The sequence below is a fragment of the Galleria mellonella genome, unplaced genomic scaffold (genome assembly GCF_026898425.1).
Source record: "Galleria mellonella isolate WM207_F2 unplaced genomic scaffold, CSIRO_AGI_GalMel_v1 utg117, whole genome shotgun sequence".
NCBI classification, from domain to species: domain Eukaryota; kingdom Metazoa; phylum Arthropoda; class Insecta; order Lepidoptera; family Pyralidae; genus Galleria; species Galleria mellonella.
Genome location: NW_026441980.1, coordinates 6,495,119 through 6,522,361, shown reverse-complemented (window position 1 = coordinate 6,522,361; position 27,243 = coordinate 6,495,119). Strand labels below are relative to the sequence as shown.

Below are 27,243 nucleotides of genomic sequence, written 5' to 3'. Positions count from 1 at the left end.
CCTTTACTTCTAAATAGAACCCAAATACTCGGTCTAACTGGATGGACCACTTATTATCAGAATAATAATAGCAAGGGAAAAACCGAGTAATTCCTAAAATTAAAAACTATATATCTGTGCATCCTAATTGAGTTAGAGTTGGCCAAAGACGTACGAGTAGGCATCACGACACAAATTACCTAACAATAAACAATTTGTATTACATTAAAAGCTTTTAATGACATCGTTTAGTGAAGTGATGTTTTAAAGTTGTATTACAGCGAACGATAATGAAATAACAATGCTGAATAGGAAATTTTAGGGCCGGACGCAGGCCTAGCTGTTAGAACAAACGAACTAAGGAAAATTTATTCGAGCTATTTTGAACTTTACGCGTACAATTTTAAAGGTCAGAGTAACAGCAGACTTTACATTAAATAGGTAAAGTCCACCGCAACCACCGTAATCCCGTATACCGACGATTAATCTTCGTTCCAGCTCACGAGGTGGTTAGGTGGTTTGTTGTGGGTAAATTTGTGGGGATAGCCACGATTTGCTGGCCATGGGCCTCATGGGTAGTGTTTGTCATACGTTAATCCTTTGTTGGTTTAATCGTCTCTTTTATCCATAGGATTCGATACGCACTAATCTCTTTTGGCACGCGTTTTATTGTTGTGAAATACTAGGGTTAGATTTATAAGGTAATATAATTTTATTACTAAACATTTAAGTTGTTATTAATAACAATGATATTGTCTTACACTATATTACTATCTATCCATATATCTTAGGGGACTTACTACGATCAAGCAGAGAGCCAGAAAAGGTTTCTTTTGCTTCATCGACTTTCAAAACTCATGCATGCTCGATGGCACCCTAAACTTTAGAATTGTCTCTCAGATAGTATACGATTTATTTGATAGGCCAGTACACATTTCCATTCCATTACAATAATCATAATTTATACAGCAGACAGTTTAATGTAACGAACCATCTTCCAATAGTTGCGGATTCGATTCCCGCACAATAACAACAAACATTCGTATTCACGAGTTGATTCGTTTTCAATACGTGTTAACGAAAATGAGTTTAAGATTATTATAAACTATTGTAAAATTCATTAGTAGTATTATGAGTAATGCCAATAATATGTAATACAAGATTTGCTCAGTTTGAAACTAGATGGCACTATGTGCTAAATATATAGGAAAAAATGTTTTAATATCTGTATTAATCTCATTGGTTGCAGAGCAGATGTGCTAAACAAACGTTTGTTTGATTCCAGCAATTTCTAATCTACTTCGAAATATATATTGATTACCTATTAAATCAACGTATATCGTTTACTAAAGAAACAACTTGTTATTTGCGTGTAATTTGGTTTGTATTGCAAGCAAAGCGCGGAGGGGCGGTGCTACCATGCCCGCCACGCCCGTCTAATGTTTCACTCGCGTTACTGTGACAACTTTGTGCCTTTTACCAAATTGTATTTTCGTGTTCGACCAAGTTTTCCTTATAAATACTGTCATTAAGACACCGACGCCGTGACAGGTGCTAATGTTTGTGGAAGTATCGAACCCATTTGTAAGTAATGTAAACAATACAATGTTATTACATTTGTGACAGCAGGCGAGATTATGATTCCGGTTTGTCGGAGATACCCTCGCCGACGTCGTGTACAGACACGAAAATATTAATTTTAACTTAATGAAAACTTTCAGGTAAGTCAAAGGGGAAAAGGGTTGAATATTTTACGAAAATCATGACTTATATTCAATAAACAGAATAGATTACTAAACTAATAAAATTCCATTAGATACTAGACTATACAGTTTTATTAAAGACAAAAGTAGAATTAAACAGGATAAAACTAAGAACTGTGAATTATATACGTTAATATAACTAAAATTGCTAACTAGTAAGTATCATTCAACCATTAACAATAGCGCAGTATACAGCAAATTGATAAATTATCGTTAAGCAAATTATAAAGCTCGATCCCATATGTTGAAGGTATTAAGCGAGATAAAGTATAAGCCCGCAAATGATAGTAGATACGACTATAACAGCGGGAACTTGAAGGAATAAATTAGTGCGAGACTCGTGGAGTAGGCAAAATTCATGTTATCTCCATTCGCGATTTTACAGCTTTCAAAGAACAAAATCTTTCGTGAAATTATACGGATTTAAACTGGAGGCCGACAGGAAATAGAAAAAGTCTACATAAAATAATCGCTTCTGATTTTAAACTCGGGTGTAAAGCGCGCGTAGCATTTTTCTACTGCCTTAAATCAACGAACTTTTAGAAATATTCGTCAAGGGACACGTTATATCACAAAAGCCTTAGCTTATATACGTTAACATTAAGTAAGAGTTTACCTTCTACAGACATACTATAAACACAGATTAGCAGTTTCCATGCCACATCTGTACAGTTCGTTCACTCAGTTGCTAGCACATTAAAGTGGGCTCCAAAGGACGAGGAGGGGACGTCATTACAGGGCCCCACGTCATTTGTTTATTAAACATCCTCCGAGGTGGAACAGAATAATGGTACCGTAGACTTTGTCATGGCCGCTTCCCCCTAAAATTAAATCGTAATGATGATGCGAACCTCACTCGCCGTTTCGACTACGTCCCGTTATTAAGTCCCGTGCCGTCTTGAGGTCAAAATGAATAGGTTTTTTTAAAAGCCCGGTACGACAACTGTCATAGTTATGAAAAGCGTCGAGTGCCGGGGAGGCGCGGTATTGAAAGGACTATTTTTAGACGTTTCGGTAGACTGCTATCTTAACAACTACTACTTATAAGTAATGTTTTTTATATTCAACGTAGATATATAAGCAAACCTTATGATTGTTTCTTAGTATAGTTTTTAGTACCAAACAAAAACAAAATGGTATCCAGTATTTTTAATTAATTTAATATATATATTATAAAAATAAATGATATAAAAAAACGTAGAATTGGCATCATTAAATTCTCACTAAAAAAGAACTCAGAAGTTTCTCATGAAACATGGCGAAACATGCCTTCAGAGGTGTTACTTAATTAATTTTATAAAGAAACGAATACACCAAAGGGAAGACTATGAAAATTAGAAATTGAAATCATTAGTAGGCCGTAAAAGATTTCTTTCGGGTTCTATAAAAGAATTTTAATTAAAAAGTTTTGAGAAGTATTCAGGAAAGAATATGTAATCTGTTGTAGGTAAATTAATTATTCATAATTGGCAGCTAACTGTGCTGATCTGTGAAGTTTAAATTAATTAGGTACTTTATGTACCTTTGGTTCCTTTTTATAGATTAATCATTATCTAAAATTGTTTTATAATATAGAAATGAATAGACCGTATTGTCAAACTGATGTCAAGTATAGATTTATTAATTTATTTCAATATTTAGCATAAGAAACTAAGTCAGATATTTAAACAGCTATTCCATTAAATAATTTTATTGTCATTCCTTTTCATCTATTAGTTACTTTTAAATGTCCTTTTTTTGTAAATTGTGCTTTCATTTTTATACAGTTTAATACTATTAAAAACCTTTTAGAAAATGTTTATTGCTTTTAAACGCAAAAAATAAGTACATTACAAAAAGGGAAAAGAGGTGGAACAGAAATGATGAAATAGGCCACGAATTCGAGGGGTTGACAAAAATATAACACCGATAAAAAAATATACGACAAACAGGAATAGCGGGCACCCCCGTATTCAATTAACTGGCATGATTAAATTTTTACGCGACTTAAAAATACTTAGCTTCGTTTATACTAGTATCTCCTCTCAATTTTATTATCACAAAAAGTAGATACTTCGTGTTTCATGATTTAATATTTTGATGGAGAAATTGTGTTTAAAATTGTTTTAAAGCTATCATTAAGCACGTTTTAGGATTCCGCATTGTATAATGGTTATAAAAACGTTATGGATTATGATCACTAATAATTATTAAGCTGTGGATATAGACATTAGGCGCGTAATAATGAATTGAAGACAATTAACCGACCTTGAAATCCTAAAATTTTTCGACACTACATGATTTCTGGCTTACTGCTGAATGATTAAATGTTGTCATATATTTATAATCAATATATTGTGAGAATACTTCCTAAAGACATAGATGAAGCCTGTCATATTTATATCATAATGTTTGAAACTTTGTCAACGTAGACAAATATAGGACCGTCAGCTAACGTCTAGACATATATTAATTACCTATTAGTACTACTAAACCTGTGAGGACGGTTACCATTTGGTAGCAAAATTTATAGGCCGCCATTGTTTAACGATGGTCTCTGATGTGGTTACCAAAGGTTAGTTTTACGTATCTTTTGACACACAAAGCAAGTGCATATTAATTATTAAATGACCTAAACATGAATTTGAAAAAATTGAGGTTTAAACTGAGATTCGATATTAAAATCTCTAGTCGTTAAAATAAACTCTATTCAATAAATGAGAAATATATGAAAAATAAGTTTTATGGAAACTCATCTACAACACGAATGTACTTTTAAAATAGGTATACAATATTAATGTAATACTGCTAAAGCTTTCAGAGTCGAGTGGCGAGATCAACTGCTTCTCGTGACAAGAACGAAATTATTCCAATATCGTTAGTAAACCTAAATACAGAGATGTAGCCTAGTGGTTTTATATAGTGGTCCTTTAATTTGGCGTATTAAAATACATCAAAATAAAAGCTTTCAATGACCTTGGGTAAAAATCTATAACAGACACCAAAACCATTACAAGACAATGTAAATCTTAGACTAACTTGTAAACTAACCATTAATAAACTCTAGTTAATTCGAAAGATGTCATGGCAACTTGGCATAATATGGACATAACCACCACTTGAGGGAGACTTTGTATTTTGTGTTTTGTGCTTCGGTTTGAAGGATGGTATATGGCAGTGAATTTACAGGGTATAGAGGCATAACACTTTAGCCCTCAGAAATGACAACTCATGTGGGAGGGGGATCATGAGTAAATCTGTATATTCTGTTATATCCATGGTACTGCTCATGTCTATAGGCGACGGTTACCATCAGGTGGGCCGTCAGTTACTTTGCCATTCTAAGTTGCATATAAAAAATATTACGACGACATGCAATCACTATTTCTATCTACCCCTTAACAGTAATTAATCATATTTTAAATTGGAAAGTAAACTTTTACAGTATCTTTGAAACTCTGTTCTCAGTTCATAACCACTTTAGCTGATAACTCATTACATTGCTCTCAGTTAGAAAAAGCCAGATTTTGTTTCACACGACCAGAAGGCTGCGTCAGCAAGTCGAAGTATACACATAAATCCAGCAACGTGCCCTCTCTAGGGAATAAGTGTGGAGTAATTTGCGAACACACGCCCGCTCGGCGTCGCGGACATTAACTATTAAATTCGTTGCATATTAAACTAGAACCTTACAGAGTAATACACCTGAACGCGTTATGTTCTTGTGAGAATCTTCGACTTTTTTAAACATAAAAATGCATAATTTATGTGTACATTTGTAAAGAATATATTATTCAGACTTGAGATGTGTTATTCGAAATAAAATGTACTTACTAGAGTATGTATTATTAATATCTATTTGTACTGAGTTGATGGTAAATCATTAGAATCTTATTAATAGAATAATTTATCAGTAAAATCTAAAAGATTAAAAAAATGTTGATTCCACTTTTCATAATCATTTATATGTATCAAGGTATGCAAATAACTGGAAAAGACAGAGGGATATAGAAAAGATACTGCGTAGCGTAGAATTTCCTTAAGTCACAGTGGGTCATTTCTGATGAATATGACATGATGATTAACTGACCTCTCTTCAGGTTACAATTCCATTTTCATCCCATTAAAAAACCTGTTGCAGTAGCGCTGTGCGGGTTAAAATATCCCTTTTTACTACGTTAGTTACTTGGCATCCAGATACAGTGTAAAGTGTGTAACACCTGCAAGAACTCACAGCGATGCAGATTCAAAATCTCTATATGTATCTACAGAGGCTGATAGCGGAGTGGATTTAAAAGCCACAGAGAGATAGATGTCTAAATATTCAAACAACTTCGTAATCTGTCACGTGTACCAGTTGTTTACCAGAGAGAAACTTTGTTCAAAAGTCATTTGCTTGGGCACCTCTGTCCCATTTGTGTTTCTACCGTAAAGCAGCTGTGTTTGCATGGCTGTGTTTCGATATGAAGGGTGAGATATGGCAGTGAATTTACAGGCTACAGAGGAATACCACTACAGAGTTACCACTTTTCATCAGATGGGCCGTCAGCTTGTTTGCCATTCTAAATTGCATAAAAAAAATCGTTCTGTATATAATTACAATTGTTCCGACTACAAAACTAATTGAATTATCAACGGATATATTTTAAAGCACTGAGGTACGCATGCGACAACTTAAAAAATTTAATACAGATTTCTTTAATAACATGGGTTGGACCTCCATAGAATAAATAAGAAAGGAACACATTAACTCACAATAAAAACTGACTAAATCGCAATATAAATTTAGTTTGTGATGTTAATGTAAGGTAAAAGTAAATTTTTTTTATACCATTGAGGTGGTAAACAAGTATACGGCCCGCCTGACGGCAGTTATGACCGCCTCGTAGTCTATGAAAATCTGCAATACCAGGGGTATCACGCGCGCTTTATCGAGCCTGAAAAAACCTCTTTACCCCTTTTTTGAAGAACCCCATGCTGTAGTCTCTTCGAAAAATCTCGACAGGGAGCTCATTCCATAACCTGAGCGTTCGTGGGAAGAAACTTCTCTGTTTTCAATTAACAATTTTTAATACTTACTATCTCTAATATATAAAATTCTCGTGTCGCGGTGTTTGTTACCAAACTCCTCCGAAACGGCTTTACCGATTTTTATGAAATTTTGTGTGCTTATCGGGTAGGTCTGAGAATCGGCCAACATCAACATCATCATCATCATCAATCGTCATTATTCATACCCCTCAATGATAAGGGTGACCCCCCACCCCTAATTTTTTTTATTTATTTATATGTCAAAATTTTTTATTTTATTATGATTTAGCATTGAAAATACATACAAACTCAAATTTTCACGCTTTTACGATCAATCCCTGTCCAAATCCTTATCCAAATTTTCATGTATAGTTATTTCTAAATAATGTATAAGGTAAAACAACGTTTGCCGAGTCTGCTAATATATATATATATATACGTGATCTATAAATAGCTTTCTATATATGAAAACATTTTTATATTCGTTACAAGCAAACATAAAATTAAATCTTTCCACTTTATAGTATTAATTTAGAAGACATATTATACGTATATGGTAAATACTGAAAGCAAAAAAGTTAATCGAAAAAAAACCCGCTAGGAATTTAACGTTTAGTATGTTAGTAGCCGTAATATGCATCAACAGCAAAATTATAGCCCAAATAGATAGAATTTCTTATGCCCCAGGGGGAACGACATCCAAACCACTTAACAATATTGAAGAGTGCAGGCGTTTCAAGGTTGAGTCCTCATTTCGACTTTATTGTGACGAATAAATCATGTACTTATATAACGTATCTTAGATTCTACTAATATTATGAAAGTGAAAATTTGTAAAAATGTAAGAATTCTCTTAATCAAAACAAGTAATCAAATGTTAGTACTAATATATAAATTATATTATATAATATATAAACTATATTAAAATGTATATTTATTTTATGAATGTTTGTATGTGTGTAATTAGCATCTTATACTAAAATATAAATAAATTTATTTTTTAAACCGCCATTGAGTATCGTATAGCATTAAGACCGCCTTTTGTACCACATTTTATTGGTCAATAAAGTTTAAATAAATATGGATGTTTGTTTCTTAATCACACATAAACGGCTAAACAAATTTGAATAAAATATGGTAGACGGGTACATTATATATTAACACAGGATACTTTATCGGCAAGTAACACGAGGGTAAAGTTGTGAGAAATAGCTAGCAATATTATAAATGTGACAATTTTGAAAATGGTGAAACGGCTTAATTGTAATGAGGTATAGACATAAGCATAAAATGAAAAGAAATACACATCATATGGACTACATCTCATGGGATACTTATTATTATCGAAACGAACAAAGCAAATAATAGGAAAACAAAATTCCTAACCGTTTATTATCATTATAAGATATAAAAATGTGGTGTTTGTTAGTTTAGTTTTCGTAAAAACAAGTAGGTATGCCTTTATTTAAGCTTCGTGTAATACCTATATTTGAACAAGAGTTATTTAATAATATTAGTTATCTAAAATAAAGAAAATAAATTAGCTTTATAATGCTATTTTTTTAACTTTCAAACGTGTTAGCGCAAGTGAAGCCGCAGTAAATATTTATCTTTTAATAAAACCACAAAACACATTTTAGACTCTTTTAACAAAATCGATTAATAATGCGAACGAATCGAAAACTTCGTTCATGTTTTTAAACTCGCTTACAAAGTAATATGGCAGCTTCTCAACAAGTGTAAATCTCAGGTGATTCGAAAATTCTTAAAAAGAGGAGATTTTCTTGAAAAATGCCCCCTTTGTTTTCGACAGTCAACAGGGCCTCTCTGTCCTGGTTGAGAGTACGAAACCCCACTTGACACGCTTCATTTTTACCTTTCCTTTAAATTGAAACTGGAGCGAGGGTGTACGGTACGGCTTTCTCCACGGTCGTGTATCAGCCGCCTTCGTTGCGAATTAACTGGATTCCTGGCGTTATAATAATTATTAATTTAAAAAAAGAATGGGTTTAATTTCAAAGAAATAAAGGTATTTCAAGAATTTCTGCTCAGAAATTCCGCACAAATCAGTGTTCTTTGATATTTTACTGTACCTACAGTCTACTTGTTAAGTAGGTGTTCTAACACTAAGAAATTATTAACAAACCATTTATTTAATCAAACATTAATGATGGTTATTCTATTGAGACGGTAAATGTGTAAATTTGCATGTTTATTACCCAATTATGCCTAAATAGATATACGTATTTAAATGATATTTGATACACAGATAGACCATATCATGGATCATATGATACTTTCATAATAATTCAAGCGAAAAAGTCCGTAAGTTATAACAGTATTATGATAGATCAAAACTGCACTTCCGTAGAAAAGATGTGTATCCTCTTTTTTATAAATTGTGAAACAATTTACTGTATCTTTCCCACAAAATTTCCCATGCCGGCGCGCATATTCTACGTGTATCGAGAACAACTTTTCCCATCGGGTGCGGTGCACTGCAGCCGTGGCAATGCACTTTCGCTGACCCCTTGCCTCCTCCCACGACACTCTTCTCCCTCACTCTTACTACTTTCTTCCATTTCCGTCCCGTTCGCGCGCGCGGTTGCGCTTGCGCTTCCCGGGTATCGAGGTAATAACATTCTACGACGCGGTACGCCGCCAGAGTGGAACGGGTTCTGTCGATGACTTCGACGATTATTTGTATGAGAGACAATGGTCGACATGGATACGTTAAAACTTTAGATTTAGATACAAGTAAAATGAAACGCACGAGCTACGGTACTTTTTATGCACTGACGTCACATACTCTATTTCTGATAAGCTAATACATATTAATCCTATTAGGTACAATATCGATTGCATCCCACGCATACTATACACTAATAAAAAAACATACTGGTGTTAAAACTTATTACAGTCTTAATTGTCGAATCTTATTCGGAATGCAATGTGAAACTTGTCGCTTAACAAGTACATGCTGTTAATAATTAATAAAATTTTAATATTAAATATCGGCTATAAATAAAGATCTCCGGGTATTGTAACTCATATATCCTCATTTAGGTCATCATCACAATCATTATAAGAGTCGTTAACTGTCCACTGTTGAACAGTTACCAGTACTTGGTAGGCGGATTCGCAGTCGTAGTTAGGCTTTGGTGATATTTTAAGATGGATGCTGCTGCCCATTCCTCGACTTTTAAATTCCTTTGGTCATCTCTTACCACACTGTTAATGATTTTTATGATTTTAGCAAATAGTATTGTAACATAATAACCATTATATTAAATTACTCATGTAATAAATCTATACAGTAAAATATCTATTGTTGATAAATTTTGTGCTAAGTTTTTTTATCTACGACTGCCTTTATTAACATAGTTACGTTTATCATATTACATTCAAAAGGGCTGAAATATTGGCATGATGAAAAATAGATTTTTTGTGAATACAATATTATTACATCATAGATATGAAGCAATAGCATACTCAGAAAGTACTGGCGTGGTGAGTCAAATTACGGATTACGTGGGAGCGCGTCGGAATGATCCCGTATGGGTTGAAAACGAGTTGTCAAGTACGCAATCGAGAGTCACAGATATTTGAACTTTATCCATCAAAAATTTAGGATGACATTCGTTAGCACGACTCTCGGGGGGCACCGTTCTAGGCTTACGTGCACATTTCTAACGTCGACTGAAAGGGTTTAAAAATGATGCGACCGCCGTCCTACTTTGAAACATACGATGTGGTGTTTGGGTACAGATTCGATTGCACAACTAATACCCGTAGGAAAGTATGCGACTAACAACATACCATCGTACAATGAGTAATTTAAAAATTCAAAAACTCGTCGAGGCTCGGCGTGCGCGAGGTGAGGCGATCCTACGAGTGCTGCTCTGCAATTGAGACGGTTATCTGCTTGCACTCTGCTATACAACATGATACATATGCGAGCATGGGGAATAATGTGCGCCGCTGAATAACACGGTTACCTAAATATAAGCATGAAACATGCACTGCACTCGGTTAGAAATAAATTGTACAAAATTGTTAACACAAATAAAACTGAATAGGTTTCGTTATAATATTACTCCATTTTTGATTCAGAAAACATCTGAAGGAAAATAGAAGCACATATCGATAGTAATAAAGGATTGATTACATATTATTCCCTACTGGAAAAAGCGGAACGTAATATACCCAATTGTTACGTACAACGGAATTTTAATTATGTACTATCATGCAACAAACGAAAATAACAAAATACACTGAACTGCGAATACTGTGTTTCACTATTTCGAGAATTACGAGTATTTTCTTTCAACCAGTACAGTATATTTTTATTATATAGTTATGAGTATTTAATACAATGAAAATATTTAGTAGCTAGATGCTCAATGCATATAACTAGGAATATTTTGTAGATACACATATGTACATATACTATGCTATGGGTGCCTTCTAGAAAACAGATTAAGATTGGATTAAAATATATTAATTTAAGGTTGATGGTTCAAACTATAAGCCAACTGCAATAAGCAAACCCTAGATTAATGATATCGCTAAATATGGATTAACGCATCATTAAACATTGACGTTTAAACGTTACAGTCAGTTTTAACTGGCCATATTATAAACTGTTTAATGAAATGGTCGGCCACATCTTGAAGTGACTAATTCTAAGATCTGGTCATGTTATAAACATACTTACGAATACCAACGTATTGTGCGAGAATTGATCTCGCGACCATCGTAAAATGAGGCAATATGTTAAATCACTATACCATGAACGTAGTCAAATGTAAGTAATTTATTATGATTTACCTATATCTGTGTATGATCTTCTCTCTAATCTGTGGTGTAATCATGAAATTTATGGTCCCATTACCAGAAATTAGAATTAATTTCATCACATTGCTTATTTCGCTATAATATTGTTAATTAAGATTTTCAATATCAAGATTGATAATATTCTGTATTTATCATGATCCTGCATTTATCTCAATTGTTATATGTACATATTTTTGAGGCCAAATCAGCACAGTTTCGTCAGTTTGAGTTTTGAAATGAATTCGTCTTTATAAACAAGAACTCTATTATCATTACGATAATAAATTTTATTCTGATTCAACCAAATACTATATGTTTTATATTACCTTCTCTGTTGTATGTTGTAATGAAAAACTTTATTTGTGGTAATGATATAATGCAACGCGATCCTAACAACCTCAGTAACAATTTTCGAGGGGTAAAATTAAAAATTAAGAAGAAAATAATTACAGTTATTAGTAATTACCAACTCGAGGCACACGAACAAATCTTGAGACCCAACCAACTTTAAAATTGTTAACTGTATTCCAAAAGAACCTGGCTCTAATAATCCTGACAGGAGAGTTAAAAATCGTATAATCGCTGCCGTCTCATTTCCGGATTTAAATATTTAGTAAAAACTAGACCTTGAGATTACAAATTTAGGATTCAATTTAGCGAAATGTGTTTGCGTTCTTCAGACGTTAAAATAAAGGATTTTCAACTTTAGAGCAACAAGAGAATAGCTGAAATTTCCATGGAGGCAATTTGAAATTTCTTGTCGACGAATGCACAGGAATATGTTACAGTGAGGTGGTAAAAACTCACCGTAATTAGTCTTTGGAACCGAACCATGAACAGAAGCGGAGAATCAAGTGGTTCCAAGGGCCAAGCAATTGGACTCAGTATTCAGAATAAAGCTTCGATTGCTAATGAATATGAAATTCAGTTGTAGATGTAACTAAAAATAATATATTAGAACATTACATTTGCAAAAGATTGGTAGAATTTTACAACAAAAACAAAAGATTTGTAAACGTAGATCAGTGTAAGTAAGAGTCGCATATCACAATATTATATTCATTTTAAAGTTATGCTTTAATTCCAATATTTTTTCATGAGTAGTCAGTCAATTGCAAGCACAGTTTTTCAGAAAAAAACTTAAATGAACATAGACGAAAAAAATATTCTTGCAAAGTATATATTAGAGAACCCTTCAGAATATAGTGTATACTATATATGATGTATGTATGCGAGGGAGACGAAGGCATCCGATTACAGTCTTTCATTCAATGATTTGAGCTATAAAGATTCCGGTTTTATCTTTTGTGATATAGAATCTTAAAAAGGTTTATTTATGTTGGTATGAAAGTTTGAAAGTGGATAACTTTCAGCAGACTACGTTTCTCACTTTGATACTTCTACGAATATGAAAAGTCCTCTTGATTATACCTCTTGGACTTTTTATTGCGACGTATCTTTAACTTTTTGGTCTTATACAATTTCGCTGAGAGCCCAGAGGTCAAAGAAATATTTTAATTTATATAATCTAAATACAACAATATGTATATAAATTTTATAATTCATTCATTAGTTTATTGCCTCATATAATAAAAGAACAAATCATACAATTGTTCTTTTGTGAATTTAAGTTTCGGTATGAGATAAATGGTAGACGAAATCAGTGCAAGTCAAATATATATTAGCAACGGAGTATGTTCTTTGACTACCTGGCATTAAAATCAATAGCGTATTTTTATTGCGTTAAGTATATATTTGAAGCGAACTTTCGTACGATGTTAACTAAACCAATTAGCAATGAGAGGATAAAAAGTGGGATTTTATTAAAATAGTAAAATACTCGTATCTGATGTTAACTGATTTATAAAATGCAGCAATATGAAAATGAGAGGAAATTTCTGGAAATTCTCGAGAAGGTACTCTTTCGAAATAACAATAATTGAAATATACCAGGTAAACTAATTAGTTTACCTAGTATTATTTTAATTATACTGTATAGTAACTCGCACGTTCAATTAAATATACTTTAGTATAAAATTGTTCACAATTTATTAACATAATTGCTTAACACAGAAAAATTCAAAAATTCAATATTAATTATTCAATTAAACTTAAAAAAATTGAAGGAATGTATAACGATAAAAAATTGTATAACTTCTTTTATTAAAAAAAAAAAACCGTACAATAAAAATACGCAGATGTTCACGAATTAAGTCACGGCCAATAGCTAAAGTTAAATAAGAATAGCCGATAATGACTTCTTGAAATGAGACTCACCGTTTCGGACGCCGTGTAACGCCCGTTGCTGCACTCAAGTAGTGAAGATTCACTCACCTGAAAATAAAAAAGGAAGCATTAAAATTATTTTTGTCGCAAAAAATATACACAATATCCAATTAGAAACGCTCGCAGCTTAGTTATACACATTTTTCGGCAGTAATCATGGCACGGTAATCTCTTTCGATTAGGTGCCCCCTTCCCCCCCTCAGTTTGTTAACCATTTCTCGTCGTAAAAAAAGATTACATAAGTAAATTTGTTGGCCAACATTTACGAATCTACATAAAATTTACATAGTTCCTTAAGAGTATTAACGTTTTTAGGATGATAGATCATACTTCAACTTGTTGTTAATAAATAATAATTATTATATTATTTTTATTTTAAAACCAAAATAATAATACAAAACGATCATAAATGTGAACATTAACACGTAGGGGCGTTATTGCTTTGTGCATATTTCGTACCGCCTCATTGTCAAAGTGGTACAGTCCGAAATCTTGTTTCGGCGGAATCATAGGGGTGGAGGCAAACGGACCACAATCTCAGCTTAACTTCATTATGAGAGAATTGCTAAACGTTCCCATTGTTGACCACGGTGTGGACCAGCTTTAGGTGGTTAGTCATGCAAATAGTTACGTCCGCATTGGGCTTTCGTATTGCGTTTGGATCTTAAGGACGAGAGTAATTAAGGAAATTAGAATTGAATAGCAATTCATGAATCAAAGAGCAAAATGGAAATGTAAATAACGATATAAACAAACAAGACAGCAATTTAAATTACTTGTTATTTAATTCTATTTCTTTTTAAATTAATATAATATATTCTACCGACAGTGACACGACATGAGGTTACATAATAAAAGTTACAAATTCAACATATATATTATCAAATTAGTTTTGCGTCAGTGAACGACCTTAAAATGTGATAAGAGGCGTTGTGCCGAAAACTGGAAGATTATCAAATGGTTGTTTAAATGATATTCAGTTAATAGGAATTCATCGTAACAAAGCTCCGTAATAGAGAACGTATTGGTTCCTATTTATAACGCCTATTCTGTTCGAAACATTATCACGGGTACACAACAATGGAATTCTAAACAATGACAGTTAGCTTTTAATATTGTTTTAATATTTTACACGAAACTGTAGAACTAACACTGTAATACACTGCACTTACTAATATTGAATTCTCTATACTTACCAATGAAAATCGATAAATGTAATAAAGTATTTATTTATGCTTTAACTTGCGTTTAGCTATTAATTTAATTTAGTTGTTACTTTGTTGATTTTTTATATGTGTTGTTGTATTTTAAGATCTAATACCATTTCTCCAGTATGATTTTTCCATTCCTATATTACATAAAGTCATTATGATATATCATGTAAGCACTAAATTAAATTGTGATAACATTAATTTTAAATTCAAGGTTTGCTAAGTTATTAGTTAAATTGATTTCACACATACACTAATACCTAGTAATGGAGCCATAGATAATATGTATAAGCCTCATAATGGACGAGTATGTAACTGGTGGATGATTAAACCAAATACAGGCAATCTATAAAAATATACATTATGAAAATCATGGAAACACATTTATTGTCAATTGTTTCGAATATGTTTCAAATTGAACAGGTATGAAAATAAAAATATTTTTCTGAAGTAGTTTTAAATACTACAATACAACATGTACACTATGAGTACATGCATTTTCAACCCTCCGATTTGATGAAAAAATTCCAATAGCATATCGAAGGCTGAATAATGGAATAAAGAAGACAATACATGAAAAATGCAGGTATGGATGCACTACAAATATTCAGTGGACACATTTCTTTGGAAGCATTTTGCTCGAGTGAAAGGGACTATTTGTTTTTGAAAATATTTTTACATTGGTTTTTTGAATATTTAATAAACAAATATCTTTATTTGTTTACACAAGATTTTATTAGATCAAAATTTTGATATTCATGTTTTAATAAATAAGTACTTAATAGTTTTGATTTCCTTTTATTTGAAAGTGCAATGAATATATTATTATAATGTTAATAAATATTATTTATCTGTATTATTTATATATAAATAAATAATTTTACATGTAATTATGATTAATAATAATGTTTTTAATTTGAGAAATATTAATAATTTTTTTTCGATACCTATTCGATTTAATAGTATTCACAATTTTGTCTATAAAAAATAAGAAAATCTGATTAGATTTTTTTCAAAAGGAAAAAAAAAACTAGTTATTTTATTTGATTTTCTCAAATAATAAAAAAAAAAAATTTCATATGATTTTTACATCATATAGAAAATTTTTTTTATCTATACGGTGAAATTATTATCAACATAACGAACAAGTGAACATGATATATTAAGGGAAATAATTCGAAAAGGAAATACAAATAGGTATTTTAAGCGCAGGCGAGGCGGCGACGCGACAAGATGACGACGCGACAAGTGGTGCCCGTTTCGCGCTACACCGAGCGTAAGGTAAGCTCACTGGATCACACGCAAGTCACAAGCCTGTATTGGCATTGACACAACCGATATACGTCGAGATCTCTGTTTTCAAGAAAGAATATACTGAATAATTCAAAGATATTCCTCGTGTTATTGAAACAAAAAATATATAAGTATTTTTCATGGAATATAAAGGTACGCTTTCGTCTATAAAATTTTTATGATAGTGTATCTTTACTGATAAAGGCTTACGAAAAAAACATAAGTTTTCTAACAACACAAAAAAAAAATACGATAAAACTAATTATTCATATGCATATATATACTCGTATAGAAGTGTAGTGTTTTAAATATTAAATATTTAGTGTATATGCAACAGAGTTTGTTGGCCAACTACAAGTTATTACAGCGTATGAAACTTAGTTCGACATCAGTTTCAACAACATTTCAACTAATTACTTGGTGTGTTCCCTAAAGAATGTGCATATGCAAAGGTTGTATGCAAGAAGTTAGACAGCACAAGATAAAACGGGAGTTCATTTAGTTTATTTATCAAACTACAGAGTTTGATGAATAAAATAAATGAACTCGTAAACTTTTGTGAAAACCTTTTCTAATATCATAAATGTGAAAGTAACTTGTGTTTTCACAACAAAATTATTTAGCGAATATGACTTAATTTTTATTTGCAAGTAAACAGCGGGTTAGCCCTTTAACATAGGGGGGAAAGGGATTGTTAGTAATGGAGACTGAGAATCCCATTGCTAGCAATATACGAGTACCCAACCAGGTCGATCTCCTCACGGTTCTCCCTGGAAACTATCATGATGAATTCCTGATGAATTCATCATGATGGGCTAACTGGCCTGTTTTCATTCTCATCTATCACCCTTCACTGGTGCTCCGCAAGCGTATACCATTAGCGCAGGCGGGGTTACCATACCATTTTCATCCATAAAAAAAAACCCTTTAACATAGATTATATGAGGTCAGAAAATGTAGCAGACATTTATAGATTATTAATATAGTCCTAATTCTTAATTCGTCATTGACTGATTAATATTTAATCCGAAGATACGTTTAAGCCAAAAACATATTTTGAAAAATAATTTAAAGTCCTTTCTTTTTGTAAGAAAAAATATTGGGAAAAATTTAATATAAACAACACAGAAGGTGGCAGTTTGCATAAATCAGTCACAAACATTTCTTTTAAGTACATTAGTGCAAAATGGAAAGAAAATAAAATACTCAGTATCATGAATCTTAAAGTTAAACCAAAATAAATTTAGTTATCTAATAAGTGACTAGATAAGTAAATTGATTTTGTTAAGTAAAACAACAAACAAACAACAAAGTAAAACAAAAAACAGAACTAAATTAAAATACTTATTTCATATAATTTTCTGCAGAGTTCACTTACACACTACTCTTAACAGGACTTAATAGTGGTATAACGAAAACCATTCAGAACAGTTACCCGAGGCACCTCGTGTTCGGTTCATTACCTAGTCTACGTCGACTTACGTCATGCTATGTTCAAAACTTAATAAACTTTAAACAATACCGGAGAAGATGCGTTGTCAGAACTTCTAAAACTCGAAGTGAAACAGGCAACCAACGAAGTTACACCCCTATTAAGGTACACAATGTGTCTAATGTATTAACAATACACCCACCCAACGTATCAATAATTAAAACCCCCCAATTACCAACTGACGTAATTGGAATTTTGAGTTCGTATCACAGGAGACATATTTTCCCTAAACTTTATCTTAAGTTTGGCGTAATAGTTTCTACTTTCGACTAACAAATACTGTGGGTATTGTTGTTAGATGGTTTCTGTAAAAGAAAACTATTACGTTTGTCTAACTAATTTAAAAGAAGAACTGTAAAGGACAAAATGACATACAAAACTTGTTGCTAAAAGTAGTTGGCCATAAAGAGTCGAATTTCATTAAATCCAACAACAAAGATAAAAGGAAGGAAGTAAAGTAAGCTGTACGGAATTCGGCTAACTAGGAATTAGTTTTCACATCTTCAAAGTCGACATTCTTGAGGTAAATAAAATGTTGGGTAGGCGGGGGTCTAGAAAGCTCTTGAGTGGTCGGCCACTTGCGATAGGCAATCTACTCTTTGATCGTAGATACGCGGCGACTTCACTCGTCAATTTTTCCAAAAACTTCGGTCTTTCATGCAATTTGTTCTTTGTTTCATTGAAAGTATTTGATACAGCAAATTATTCTACGCTGGAAAACATTTTGATTGGCGGATTACACGAGCTCGATAAACTTTTCGGTCGTTTGGCGTCAAAAACCTCTTAAGAAATTACATTTTACGTTCCACTCCCAAGTTTAGGAAGCAATAAATTATTAACTGGAAAAAACAATAGCTATAAAGATGTAACGTCCCTTAATCCCGGTGTAAGACTGCAGTGCATTATTTCCTGTTCATATAATGTGAAACATTTTTTAAAGTGAGCTATAAAGCGAATCCTTACCAAGCAGCCTAGCCAACGCTGTAAAGAATTTAATAAGGTACCTTTTATTTTACCGTGAATTATTTTATGACGCTGTATTTAATTTTTTTTTATTTATATAACTATTTTTACAGCAATACTACTGTAAATTATGGATATTACATGACTAAGAAAGTTTAATAAAATGATGTATTTTTTAACCAAAAATCAAAAATATTTTGGTACGCATTTACACATAAAAAAATATATTTGTCTACAATTAAGACTATTGGACAACATTGAAAATTACTTAACAAATCACACCCTTTTATATGCATTATACATATAAATCAATATTAGTGTAGATGAGTACGAAACGGAGCTATTCAAGCAATAAGGAAACGAGTCCAGAAATAACTGTGTAACGAACATAAATAATAGCAAAGCTGTGAGTTCGATTTTAAACCCAACACGTGTTCGAAGTAGCCCTTTATGCTCAACTGCTTATGACAAAAGAGCATAAGTTTAAATTAATACGAAAGGAAATCCTTACTAATAAAATAAATGTGAAAGTGAGTGTGTTACCTGTGAGCACTTTAACGACTTAACCAATCACTGTGAACATTTTTATACGCATACTATATACATGGAGAAGAACATAGGTTAATTTTTATTTTGATCAGTGAACACATTTCGATCATACGGACGAAGCATCGGTTAAAAATTAGATTAGGAGTAAAAAGACGAGCAAATGGTATTTAATCGTTTAAATTAAATTTTACTAATTACAAATCGTATAACAGTTGTCACTGCACAGATTCTAATTTACACGTACGCAACATAAACGTAATTACAAAACCTTTTTGGGCTTAATTTAACTTTACCGGCTCCGTAATCCATCCATTCAAAGCACGTCGAATGTTTATTAACATATCGGCCATAAAACAGACAGGCGCGAATCTATGTCGATTTTTTCCGACTTTCCAGTGCAGACGGCTTTGAAAGCGTCTTTTTTGCTATGTTGCATCTACGTCTGGCTTTTTTTTTCAGGAAAAATGCGCTGTGCTGTTTGCTTAATAAAACAGCACTTTAAATTGGCTACCGCAACTGAAAACTGCAACAAGATTTTTTTATCTGATGATACACTGTGGAATGGAGGTTCTAACTGATTAATAACAAATATGGAGAAAATATTAATAGTCATATTTTATTGCATAGCGATGAAACATTTCACTTAATAAGGACTTCGAGTTTTCTAAAGTAAATGAACAGAATTATCAATATTTATTTTGTATTTAAAAATAAAAGGTAACTAGATTACATACAATGTTATTTTACAAAAAAAAAACGAGCTCTCAGAAAGAACATATGTATATTTAAAAATATGTGCAACTGCAACGAGCGAGCCATTGCTTCATAATACGAGTGTACAGCATTCATTAACACAAATATTAAAATATATGAATACTCTGTTGCAATAATACATTTCCGGAAAAGTCTAGCACTCAAGCTTTGTTTATATTTATTTTTATTTTAAATTAATTTAAGTACTTTTTAACCAATTTACAAAAAAGAAAAAGATTTATAATCTTTCTTCATTTATTTTTTCTTTTTATAAACAAGTATGTATGTACTTCATACAAAAATAAGCGGCTATAGCTTAGTAAAACCTTTTTGTTTAAAAATCATCTGCGTTAATAAGGTCGAATTCCAATCCAAATCTTTTAATTTTTCATTTGGTAAATTATATCAAAGGCCATAGAAGTTTATCAGAGACTTTCGATATCTAGATACACCTGATAAGAGTACCAAAATTTTTTTTTAAATTGTATGAGAAACTATTACAGTACAGTAAATAATTCATACTATTTTTTATCTCCTTTTTGTCTCAGGCCAGCAACCTGCAATTTCTCTGATATTGCGGGTGCCTACGGACGGTGATAATTACTTACCATCAAGAGAGACGCATGTTCGTTTCCCCTTATATTATAAAAAAAAAAGAAACAAAATCATTTTCATATTTACAATATTAGTACAGTCATAGTCTTTACTGACAGTAGTCAATCCTCAAATATTTTCTTTTTTTTTATAACACAGAGGGAAAACGAGCATGTGACTTACCTGATGGGAAGTGACTACTGCTGCCCATAATCACCCACAACACCAAAGGCAAAGCAGGTGCGCGGCCAGCCTTTTAAAAAGGAATATGTTCTTTTTTTTAAATGATATCGGTGGTAATGCAATTAAACAAAATTTTTTAAAAAAATATAACCATGTAACAAAATAACGCAGCTCCTAAATTTCTCAAAATTTATATATATCGATATATCTCAAAGAATAGATTCGAAATACAGAGCTATAAAAATATTAAGAGGAAAATTTCGCAGCCCATTGCTTGTTACGATTGGGTTTATTGAAACTGTCCATTGATATTAAGATCGCCTTTGTAGCGGGCACCATAATGGTTCTATAAATATGTTTTTATCTATTTTCCTATATCATAACTTTTTCGGTGTCAATGAGAGACAAATACACCTACTCTATTGAAATGTGTATTGATAAATATGTATAGATTTATTACATAAAAATATTATTAAGATTAAGAAAGATAATTATTGCCAAAACTTAAAAATTTATTTTAGTTTTAAGTTAATATTAGTGAAAAAATTAAAATTAAGAATAAAATAACAATACCGTTTTTTAGAGATTTTTTTTCTTTTTTTTATCTTAGTTCTAAAAACAAACTAGTTACTGAGTAGTCTTCGATGCCCCTAAATTAGACGATACAAAAAAAAATGTAAATAAAAAGGCATACTTACATCGTGCAAAAAAAAAAAAGAATCTGTCTAACCGAAAATGGGGACAAAAGATTAATTGAAAATCAATATAGGGACATACCTTGCGAATCTATCAAAATACATTCAGTTTGCTTTCAAACGATAACGCGGGGAATTATATTGTCAGTCATGATTAATGTAGACTTATGACATGCTTTATGGACTCGTTGCAAATAAAGCTGACTTTGCAAATGAAAATAAAAAATGCGTATCAATGCTGAGGTGAGGTTCGTCCCTTATCTAAATGATTAACAGATTTCAAATCTGTACATTTGTGTGTATTTGGTTAATTATAAATACATACAAATGTTAATACTATTGACAGTTTTATTCATACTATAACAATATTATGTATAATTCCTTAGATTGTGTAAAAATGAAATTAAGAGACAATATGTTTAACAAGTTATTTATAATATTATAGTCCGTTATACTTAAAAAACATTATAACAAAATATTTGATAATTTACACTCTAGTGGATTTTGTATCCCTTTAAAAATTTAAAAACATTAGTATCGGTTTATTTGAACACCATTAGGGATCTGAATGGATATAGGTGGAATCATCAACAAATGAACGGCTGTCTTTCACAAAACACGCTACGGGGGTCGGGTGTGAGTAAGCCAATATCTGGTTTTCATATTTGCGATGTAGTTAGTATATATACATCTTATTTAAAAAAGTCAGTTTTGGTAAAACATTTATCTAATTTTTTTGCAATTATAAGTAGTGCATGAGACGCAAGTGTTTAATATTTGATTTACATAGACGATTTATTGTATGTCTATACTACGTAGATAGTTATCTACATCAATTCACGAAAACTTTACAATCAACCATCTAGAAAATACTTAAAAGTTATCGTGGCTTTCACTGAAATGAACAATCAAAGCGGCCCTCAAAAAATTTAATTAGTTCTAATTGGATACAAAACCACAGAAAAGGATACAATCAACGACGGGAGCACAGCACTAAATCAAAACAAACTTTCAACTGGATCCCTTTTACCAACTTTCTAAATAACGGCGTACAATCTTTTTCATTAAAAATCTCCATGAGCCTGATTATTAGGGAAGGAAAACGCCTCCGGTCGACCGGACCGGAGTTTGGTCGACGGCAAGATTCGCGGGTCAAACTTGGGAATGTTAACAGATAATTACGGTAAGTTTTAGCTAGCACGAGACATTTAACAGATGCTTTCGGGAGCGCGGCCGCGAGCGCACGATGAATGTTAATGAGATACGACGCCACTCGAACTCGAATTTTATTGCCCGAACAATAAGTGTCTATTTCGCACACTGTATTACCCAAATCCCAGCTTTCGGCAGGCACCGTTTGGACTCGTGTCTAAGGTTAATTAGATTAGTATCCAACAATGCTTTGCCGATGTTATAGAGAAACAGATTTACGTCTTTCATCCTTTCAGCGATCATTTTCATTAAGTTTATCTGTGCATTAACTAAATGAAAATACATTTTATTCATTATTACGTTATTAAATAATTTTCTTTAGGTATATTTTGTAAACTTTGGAGTTTATATACAATATAAATATATGTACAAGTTACATGAAAAAAAATTGCGAATTATTTTGAGAAGAAAGCATAAAGAAAAAAAACATTGATTAAAAATGTATCAAGGTATCGCATATTGTCTGCATCTGCTTTTACAGTGTATATTACACTAGCATAGGTATTTTGACAGGTTCCTCGGTAGTATAACGGATACATGAATACACAACCAGATCACTTATTTAGTACTCTATCATATACGAGCATGATACAACTTCAATGTAAAGTGCAATGCGCGGCAATATTTCATGTCCTTATGAAGCTAAGCAAAAACCGGTGCCGCTGCTTTCCCTTCATACACATTCATCAATCGCACGAGTTGCATGACCGCAGTTACAAGCGTATGCGTCGTTACCGCCTTACCGACAGAACCGTCCCGTACAAATGTATTTTAGAAATTAACAATTGTTCACATATATTTAGATCGATATTTCAACTACGGCAAAAATTTGAAATCCAACTCATCACGAAATCACTAATATCATAAACAAAATACAGACGTATAAAAAAACCTCTGTGTATCCGAAATGAATCGGAATCAATGAAATATATGTATATCGTTAGACAGGGCCTGCTTGATTGAAGACGACGGACTGATTGAAGATGAAATAATAATCAATCCCAATATAGCATGATTCATTTTATGCGCCAAAATTAATAACAATAAACAAAGAGTCACTACTATAAGAATATTAAAACAAAAAATTGAAAAAAGAATTCCGATGTTTTCAGATGCATAAAAAATTTTGCGTCTATCTTTTCAATTAAAAAAAAACTATCTATTCTAGTCTATCATGTAAATCTTTAAATATAGTAAATAAATTTATATCTATGTTTATATATAACAATGTCATCTGATATGCTAATTATTTTGTCATTACCTACCTGTATTGAAATCATCAGAACAAACTTAGTTTTATAGGACGGATAGTCCTTTTACATGATAAACCAAATTGTACTAGAATTTCATTTATATAGTAATTTATGAAAATTCCCAACACATTAGGGAAGTAACCGTCCAGAACTAGAGTAACCGATACAGCCCGAGGGATTAGTAAGCCAAATGGACTTGGGAATGGACTAACCACGTATCTCGAAGAACCAATCGATAAGAAGAGGTAGGTACCTCTACAACTGTCTGCTTGGACAACTTTGATTCTGTAAGTAGAGGTTAAACGCATCTTCCAATGGTTGTAGGTTTGATTTCCACATAATCAATATTTTATTCAAAAAGAGATGTCCTCATGAATTAAAATGGATATTATAAGAATATCCATATAAGTGTAATAGCTTATACTAAAAACTTCCTAATTTGGGATTAGATAATGTTATATTTAGGTTATTTTATTTTGTTATTATTATTACTATAGATAAGGAAATTACTTTATTAGCAAGGTGAGATCAACTCTTTATGACATTGTATTTAGGGAATCTATAAAATATTCAGCGGCAACAATTGACGATTGATTGTTAGGTTAAGATATTTTAATTAATCTAAGAGCTAGAGTGAAATAGCGTAGCATAATATAAAAACGGACGAACTTAGAAACGGGCTTCTAAGCCAAAATTTATATGTACACGTACGTATTAAATGTAACTGTTTGTTTCTCAAATAAAATAAAATGTGTTCAGTATAAAATTGCTTGTTGCCTCATCACTTTAAACATGATAGCGAATTCACGTTGAAAATAACAAATGAAAAGCGGTAGCAAACATTTTGCTGTGAAATTGTTACTGTCATTAAACTAACACCATCATTCGTCATATTTCTACTGCTGATATAACTTTTTTTTAACTTTTTTTTTATTTTTACATAAAAAGATAACTAAATTAGTTGAAGTGTTTAAAACTTAGCTACATGTCATCTATTAAACTTTAAAATGTTCATTTTTCTGTAAATTGGCATACAATTGACAAAATTGATATTTACATTCTACAGTATAATGTCTATTTTTTAATTCTCGACCCAAATACTTTAGAGATAATGTAGAGAGAATTGAATTTAATAATTTAATTTCACAACGACAAACTACACTTTAAAAGCATAAATGCAGATACAACACAGTTAATAAAAGTATATGAATTTAATACAACTAGCAAGAAATATTTAATTTTGAACAGAAACTCAACAAAACAATTCTTAAGCTAAATATCGCTAATTTTGTTCTTGTTGCAGTGTTCCATGAAACTGTTTCCTAAGTACAGTTAACATGCGTACCGCGTATGTCTCATGTTGCATAATGGATCTAATGACGCGACCCGCTGCCCTTCCGTTTCCTGCACGGAATTAATCAGCTTTTACATCAAAGTGCAGCCATCACTTCTTATTGATAGTTTTTTGTAAGAACAATTACTAACCAATGATATTTTAATGTAATAACTACCGGTTTAACTTACGTATAATTTGATTGAAAAGGCTTGACTAGTTTTGAGACCATTCGGAATTTTGAGTCTTGGGCGGTTATAATACGAGCAAGAGCCTGACTGCGCGCTTCGACCTGCTGAGTGCGAGCTGTAGACATTCGCGATATATAATGTAAAACTTTTAATAATAAAATAACTATACAATGGTATTATAAATCTTTGAGTAATTTATGATTAATCTATCACGAAATTACAACATTCAACCACATTAATCTACGAAAGCATATACGAGCATATAATTTTATGAAAGTAATTATTATTTGTTCCACCTTGAGGGACATGATATATTCTTGCTCTGTTAACAAAAAATGGATCCGTTTCTGGCGGTAAAGAGCAAAACAACATATGTCAAGTTAATTAGTAAATTGATTTTAATGTTAATCATAAAAAATATGCCGTGCCTACCGTGTGATCCCGGCATAGATTTGGGTCAACTCTTCCTTTCCCGTTAGCATTGTAAGAGGTGACTAAGGGAACTTCAAGGTCGAGGAGTGAGAAACATCGTCCCTTATAAATCATTACCAAAGTCTAACTACAGATGATACAACCCGCCTGCCAAGTATACGCAAAACCTGCCGTGGCAATTACTGACAACTCTATGTTCAGCAATGGACAGATAATGACTGACATAATGATGATGATAATGATAAAAAATATATTTTCTTACAATCATACTTGTAATAAGTATTTGCATACAATTTAACATTGATTGGCTATTCACATCCTTACTAATAGAATAAACGTAAAAGTAAGTTTGTTAGTTTGTCTGTTTGTTACCTTATAGCGCCTTAACGGCTTAACCAATTACTGTAAAATTTAAAATGGGATGGAGAAAGATATAAGAGGGAGACTTTGTACAAAAGTCAATTGCTGGGGTCAGTCCCATTCGTGTTTCTACCGTGAAGCAGTTGTGTTTGCATGGCTGTGTTTCGGTTTGAAGGGTGGGTTATGGCGTGAATTTACAGGATACAGAGGAATAACACCTGAGTCCTCAGGAATGGCAACGCATGGGGGGGGGGGGTATCATGGGCGAAACAGTATATTCTGTTATGTCCATGGTACTGCTCATGTCTATAGGCGACGACTACTACTTTCCATTAAATGGGCCGTCAGCTTACTTGCCATTCTAAGTCGTATTAAAAAAAAATATTTTTCATCCTCGTCCGGTAAGTCGGGTAGGTCCGGAAGTCGCTGGTAAAATCTAGTATTTTATAATTTTTCAACAGAACCGAAGAATCCAAGGAACTAGGTTTAAATAAAAAGGATAGATTTTATAGAATATTTACGTGCAAAAAGTCGGGAATTCTATATTCAATTTTATCTTAATATCATGCGTAGAAGTACTTACATATGTTAAGTAATATATCATAAAATCACAACTTGAGAAGAAAATTATATAACAAGACCTAGTAGTGTTAACATACGAATACAAGGAGACTGTATATTATACATGTGATGAGGCCATTTACGCCTACTCATATATCCGTTTCCGTAAAATTAATTGGCCCATGACGCACGGAAGGATGTATGGATGTAACAACTCATGTAAATTGCTCAGTCTTAGTTTATAAGCAATGAAATGGTCAGATTTAAATAACACAAATACTTTTCACTTTATAT

At 32.2% G+C, this 27,243-nt stretch overlaps 1 protein-coding gene across 13 annotated transcripts in view; it reads right to left on the bottom strand.

Annotated features, from left to right (window-relative positions):
- Positions 1–27,243, bottom strand: part of LOC113511928 (polypyrimidine tract-binding protein 2) — a 530,476-nt gene that overhangs the window by 160,140 nt on the left and 343,093 nt on the right. For 7 of the 13 annotated variants that reach the window (XM_031913421.2, XM_052896538.1, XM_031913417.2 and 4 more), the window contains one exon: positions 13,866–13,922. The exons of the other annotated variants lie outside the window; for them this stretch is intronic. In XM_031913421.2, coding sequence (XP_031769281.1) covers positions 13,866–13,922 — 57 coding nt within the window. The remainder of the gene's footprint in view (positions 1–13,865; positions 13,923–27,243) is intronic. 13 annotated transcript variants of the gene reach the window in all.